The sequence below is a fragment of the Cavia porcellus genome, unplaced genomic scaffold, assembly GCF_034190915.1.
Source record: "Cavia porcellus strain 051 isolate PalLab524CR breed Dunkin Hartley unplaced genomic scaffold, mCavPor4.1 scaffold_12, whole genome shotgun sequence".
Lineage (NCBI taxonomy): Eukaryota > Metazoa > Chordata > Mammalia > Rodentia > Caviidae > Cavia > Cavia porcellus.
Window position 1 is genome coordinate 58,680,814 of NW_026947495.1, and position 6,208 is coordinate 58,687,021.

The 6,208-nt window shown below is 60.3% G+C and overlaps 1 protein-coding gene across 2 annotated transcripts; it reads left to right on the forward strand.

The window, feature by feature from the left end:
• The first annotated feature begins 2,822 nt into the window (after positions 1–2,822).
• Positions 2,823–5,954, forward strand: Sp5 (Sp5 transcription factor). 2 transcript variants are annotated; one of them, XM_003478634.4, is made up of 2 exons: positions 2,823–3,648; positions 4,292–5,954. In XM_003478634.4, the coding sequence occupies exons 1-2, from the start codon at positions 3,598–3,600 to the stop codon at positions 5,426–5,428; spliced, it is 1,188 nt and encodes a 395-aa protein (XP_003478682.1). In that variant the 5' UTR covers positions 2,823–3,597; the 3' UTR covers positions 5,429–5,954. The 2 variants fall into 2 exon arrangements, with proteins under 2 accessions (XP_003478682.1, XP_063115319.1); XM_063259249.1 differs by having other exon boundaries at positions 2,829–4,104.
• The last annotated feature ends 254 nt before the right edge of the window (positions 5,955–6,208 follow it).

Here is a 6,208-nt window from a genome sequence, read left to right on the forward strand (position 1 = left end):
CAGCACCTTTAATAAAACAATGACTGCTGCTGTCCTAACTACTAACTACACAGTAACTTCCTTTGGCGGGAAGGGGCCAGATCCAGCAGGTTAGACAATGCCCCTGCAAAAGGCCAGTGAGTTAAAAAACTTTGTTGCGAGACCTAAATAACATGCACATTTGAAAAATGTCAAGTCCAGAGGGATAAATGTCTGGTTGGCTTTATGCCAGAGACGTAGGTGCCCAGATGCTGGAAGAAAATGCCCGAGGCACGGCTCAGGCTTGAGTGAGCAGTTGATATACTGGGTGGGGGTGGGGAGTATCCCGGAGCACACAGAGCAGGTCTGCGCCCTTGCACAAGAGCCTCTGCGGGTTCTCCCACCAGCTTCTCGCAAATCGCACCGGGTGAACTCTAGTAAGCAGCTCGCCTGCGAAGAAATTGCGGTGCAAACTTCCTAGCTTCGGAACCTACTGCTTGGAAGCCTTGGGCCGCGCGGGCCGCTGCTGGGAGACCGGGATTCCACCTCCCCGCCCCCAGCCGCGGAGAAAGTTTGCTCCGCATTTGAGGCTCCCCCACCTCTGCCCCCAGGCGGGAGGACCACGTAGGAGTTCCTGGGTCCGCGGCGCACAAATACACCCACTAACAAAGGAAAGCCCATTAAATCTTCCCTCCTGTGAACTCAAGCCCCAGCGGATACCTCTTTGAACTGACCCCCGCCCCCGCAGCCCTCTCAGCCCCCACGCCGTTTGGGGCGCTCCCGGCCCTCCCGGCTGCGCACTTTTGCAGCGCGCTTGGTCTTTGATGTCTCTTTACATTATGGCAGAGCAGCCACACGCTCTTCCCCGACGCGGGGCTTTGTGTAACGGAACTGACATTTGGCCTTGATACCTGTATCTCTTGGTGATTGCAACAAATTTCTAAAATAAATATTGTACTTTGATCTCCTGGCGTTGCATTTTTAATGGATGCTCCAAACATTACTTCATTAGGAAGAAGTTTTTCTGGCTCTCTGAGTGGGAAGGGAGGGAGGTTAAACAGCAGTTTGACAAGCCCCTCTGCAAATTTCAACTGGGGCGTGGCAGGGCCCCAATGCCTTAGTTTCCACCCGTGCTGACGGCAGCCAGTGCGAATGCTCCAGAAAGGGCCTATGGTGCACACACACCGTCTCCCACAGTCACTCTTTTGCACACTTCACAGATGAGAAACCGAGGCATAAAGAGGCAGAGTAACTTGCTTACTGAAATCGCCAAATAGAAAGTGATAGAGTTGACAAACTCTGGCTTGGAGTCATCAGGTCACCAACTCCTTCACCAGCTGGCCTTGGATGGAACTTTTCTTCAGGAAAGTGGGTTCACAGCAGCTGGATAGGAAGCAAAAGCCAAGGAATCAGAGCGCCTTGGAGGGTGCAAGCTCGCACTGGCGTGCACCAGGAGGCCCCCTGGACTCTGACTTGCAGTAAAAGGGCTTCCTATCCAGGCTCCTCTGGGGCTCGGTAAATTCATCTGCCAGGCCTCAAAGGAAACCACTAAGCCCTCTTCCCTTCCCACTTCCCTAACATCCCAACCTCAAGTTTAGGAGACAGACCAGGTCATCCAAACTTTGAGATTCGACTCAAGATTCCAGAAGTGATGTTTCCCTGCTGCAGGGACGGGACAAAAGTGCAAGGCATGAGAAGGACCCATTTGTCTTCAATAGATGTTTCCATCAGCTCTGGGCATAGGAGACTGACGTCTGTCCGCTGGCATAGGGTCATGACTTTTTGCTGGAAGTGTGAAGGGTCCCGATATACAGCCCACAGGTGGAGCCCTTGGTGTGGCTAACCTCCTAGTCACACTATGGCCCCTGGGGACAATATGCAGATAGGTGGGGTATAAGCTGAGGTGGACCGGAGCTTCCTGAGGTCTGGTGAGCAGGAGATGGTGTTCGTGGAGGGGCCAAATGAGGATCAGCCTACACCAAATTCAGGCACCCCACTTCACTGTGCAGTCACAAGAGCCATGACCACAAGGCCTCTAAATTCTACAAGGGCACCCAAAACCCCAGCACAGTGAGGACCCCAGGGTACCATGCCAGCCTCTTCCTCTCCCAGGGAATCCAATGCAGCTGTTCCCAGCTCCTGGGTAGGAGGCACCCAGTGTTCTGGGCCAAAAAGAGCCCTGCAGCCACCAGTCCTCCCTGCAGGACATAGGTGGCCATCAAGGTTGGGGGAGACCGCGAAGCATGTCTTGGAGAGCGTTTCCCATGGTAAAGAATTTAATTTTTTCCCAAAAGATGATAGGAACAAGAGTTTGGATAGACTTTTCTTTCTCCTCCAGTATTTCTGAATGATCTGTCGTTTGTTGAAGCACAAGAAAAAAGGCTTCCTGACTATGCCTTACTTTTCCCAAGAACTGTCTCGTAGCTCTAGCTTGTGACAGTGCGCACTTGCTTGCCTGGGGTTAGGGAGATAAATCACAGGCATTGCCGGGGATCTCAGTGAGCCCCTGGTAGTTGGACATCTCCCCCGCCCTCCTCCACGCCCAGGGCTGTCTGCCTGGGGAGAAAAGGCCGTCACGACACAGTATTTTTCCCCTTCGAGTTTGTGTTTGGGGTTGCTCTGGAGTCCAGCCAAACTCAGCTTTGGCAGGAGACTCCAAGTGAGTGTTTTACCCAGTTCACTCTGCAAAAGTTGTGGCTCGAGGAAAACTTCCAGGTCACCGGCGGGAACTTAGCTAGAGTGCTGAGACAGCTCCTCGGGCGGCGGCTCTGAAGCGTGCGCGCCACCCACTGCCGCCCTGGGCGGCCGCCTTGCCCCGCCCCGGGTCACAGCCCTGCCCGAGGCTCCACCGCGCCGGGCGGGGGACACGCGGCAGACCAGTTGCAGCGGGTCCCACGCCCCGCCCCGGGAGCTCGCGCTGGCCCTCGGTGCGCGCGGGCGGGTGAGTATGCAGGGTCTGTGTGTGAACGAGAAATACCAGGAAGAGTTACCCTCGTCCCGGTCTCAAAGTCCCGCGTCTGAAAGCAGATTTTTCTGCAGATAACAAAGACACTTTGTCACTTTGGGCGCTGCCTCGGTGCAAATCTTTAATTGCAAGTGGGGGGCGGGGGATAGAGTGTCTCCAGCAACCCAAGCGCGAGTCTCCAGGCGGCAAGGCCCCCTTTGATCAGGAAAATCCAATTATTTGTGTATATACATTTCCCACATAGTGATTACTTCATTAATTGTCCCGCCTTTATCTCCTCCCTTCCCATCCCCCCCTAATAATCAGTTCTTTTATCCAGACCAACAAACACACCATAGGAGCTTTGTGGATTCAAAGGATTTGCTTTCGCTTCTGAAAGAGCCGCTATTCTTTGATGATTGGGTAGCGGCAAACTTCAAAGCCATAAATCTTCCCTCTGACTGGCTGGCGGCCCAGCAAAGTCCTTATCAAATTCTTGGAGGTGATCCTGAAGCGCTCAGACCGCGCGCGGGGCGAGCGAGCGAGCGGGCTTGCTGGACGCGGGCGGGGAGGGCTCCGGCGCGCAGAGCGGGCGCCGGGGAGCCACGCTGGGCGGCCGCGCGTCCTCGCCTTCGGGTGTCCATGCCTGGGCGGCGGCGCCCCGCTCCCTGGCCGGCGGCCCCCGAGCTGTAGCCATGGCCGCGGTGGCCGTCCTCCGGAACGACTCGCTGCAGGCCTTCCTCCAGGTCAGGCTCGGGCCCGGAGGGGCGGGGCAGGTGGGAAGGGCCGCGCGGTCCCTCCTGGAACTGCACGCTGCAGCAGCAGCCTGAGTCGCAAAGGGAAGCCCGCTGCGGTGCAGCCGGAGTCAGACCTAGGCAGCCCACACCAACTTCACACCTACCCTGGTGTCAGGAGTGTGGCCTTTGAGAGAAAGAGAGAGACGCGTGGAGCCAGGGCTTTGGACGAACTGGCTCCGAGTTCATCCTGCTGAGTCCTCCTACTAATGCCGGCCTCGAGTGGGTCGAGCGGCGCGAGAGTTTAAAGGATGCGAGGGCGGGCAGATGGGCGGCCGGGCTGTGGCGTTCGCAGCCCTTTGCTGACCGCGGGGCCGGGAGCGGCCGTCCGATGCCTCCGCCTCCCCTTCGAGCCTCCTCTTCACCCCAAGTAGTTTAGCAGCAAGCGCTCGCGCCCGCCGCGCGCAGGTAGCACAGGCACCCAAAGTTTCCCGGGACCGGTGGGTGCGCGCGTGGGGTGCGGGGGAGGGCCGGCCGGGCGAGGGAGGGGCCGAGGTATAAGAGCCGGCGTGGGGGTGGCGGGCTGGCCCAGAGTCCGCGCTTGGAGCGCTAACCTTTGTCTCTTCTCCGCCCTCGCCCGCCGCCGCCCATGCAGGACCGCACCCCCAGCGCCTCCCCGGACCTGGGCAAGCACTCGCCGCTGGCGCTGCTGGCCGCCACCTGTAGCCGCATCGGCCAGCCAGGCGCTGCGGCGGCGGCCCCGGACTTTCTGCAGGTGCCTTACGACCCGGCCCTCGGCTCGCCCTCCAGGCTCTTCCACCCGTGGACCGCCGACATGCCCGCGCACTCGCCCGGCGCGCTGCCGCCCCCGCACCCCAGCCTGGGGCTGACGCCGCAGAAGACGCACCTGCAGCCGTCCTTCGGGACCGCGCACGAGCTCCCGCTCACGCCCCCCGCCGACCCCTCGTACCCCTACGAGTTCTCGCCGGTCAAGATGCTGCCCTCGAGCATGACCACTCTGCCCGCCGCCTGCGCGCCCGCCTATGTGCCCTACGCCGCGCAGGCCGCGCTGCCGCCGGGCTACTCCAACCTGCTGCCCGCGCCCCCGCCGCCAGCCTGCCGCCAGCTGTCGCCCACCCCGGCCCCCGACGACCTCCCTTGGTGGAGCATCCCGCAGTCTGGCGCTGGCCCGGGGGCCTCCGGGGTCCCGGGGGGCGGCCTCTCCAGCGCCTGCGCCGGGGCCCCCCACGCCCCCCGCTTTCCAGCTTCCGCGGCGGCCGCCGCCGCGGCAGCTGCAGCCTTGCAGCGGGGCCTGGTGCTGGGCCCGTCGGACTTCGCACAGTACCAGAGCCAGATCGCCGCGCTGCTGCAGACCAAGGCCCCCCTGGCGGCCACGGCCAGGAGGTGCCGCCGCTGCCGCTGTCCCAACTGTCAGGCGGCGGGCGGTGCCCCCGAGGCGGAGCCGGGCAAAAAGAAGCAACATGTGTGCCACGTGCCCGGCTGCGGCAAGGTGTACGGCAAGACGTCGCACCTGAAGGCGCACCTGCGCTGGCACACGGGCGAGCGGCCCTTCGTGTGCAACTGGCTCTTCTGCGGCAAGAGCTTCACGCGCTCGGACGAGCTGCAGCGGCACCTGCGGACTCACACCGGCGAGAAGCGCTTCGCCTGCCCCGAGTGCGGCAAGCGCTTCATGCGCAGCGACCACCTGGCTAAGCACGTCAAGACGCACCAAAACAAGAAGCTCAAAGTTGCTGAAGCCGGGGTTAAGCGAGAGAACTCGCGGGATCTGTGAGCCACCTCTGGGCTCCTCTGGCCTCGGACTCCCTTCCCAGCACCTACGGGAGAGGGCAGGCGGCCCGGGGCTGTGGGCAGCAGCGCGGGGTCTCAGCGGGCCGGCCTCCCGCTGCCCGCCTCCCAAGCGGCTGCGGCTTGGGCCAGTTCCCGGCTTCCCGACTCCCGGACAGAGGGAGGGGCAAGGGCACCGGGTTAAGGCTGGGAGCCCCGCGTAAAGCCGGGATGGCTCTTCGGAACCCCGAGCTGGCCGTGCACATGGGCAATGCTGCTGAATGAAAGCGGAGGGACCTCGGGACCTTTGAAGCAGTGCTCGGGTTTTCCCTAAGACTGGTTCGAGCTTTGTACAGGTTATTTAATAGCTTTGTTAAAGAGTAATTATAATAATTTTAACATTAATAAAATTGTTTCTTTTGTCCCCAGCTCCACGCAGAGCTACAGCATGATATGTCTCTGTAAAGCAAACAGCAGTTGCAGCGTGAAAATAAATACATTCGCTCCAGGGTCACCTCGGGAAGACCCGCAGAGCCGGTCTCATTTGATCTTTTCTTCTTCCGGGAGGCTTCACTGAGTGGTCAGGTTGCACTGGGAATTCCATGGTGGGGGCGGGGGGCGCCTTCAGTTTGCAAACTTCTGGGCAAGTGTGTCTGGTGCTTGCGTGGAAAAGTAGGGCAAGGTCAGTTTTGTGGAAAAGAGGCCAGGGCGAGACGCAGTCACAGCTTGAGGCTTTCGTGGGGGCTTTAGGACTGAACTCTGCGTTTTATCTTACAAGTGTGACCCC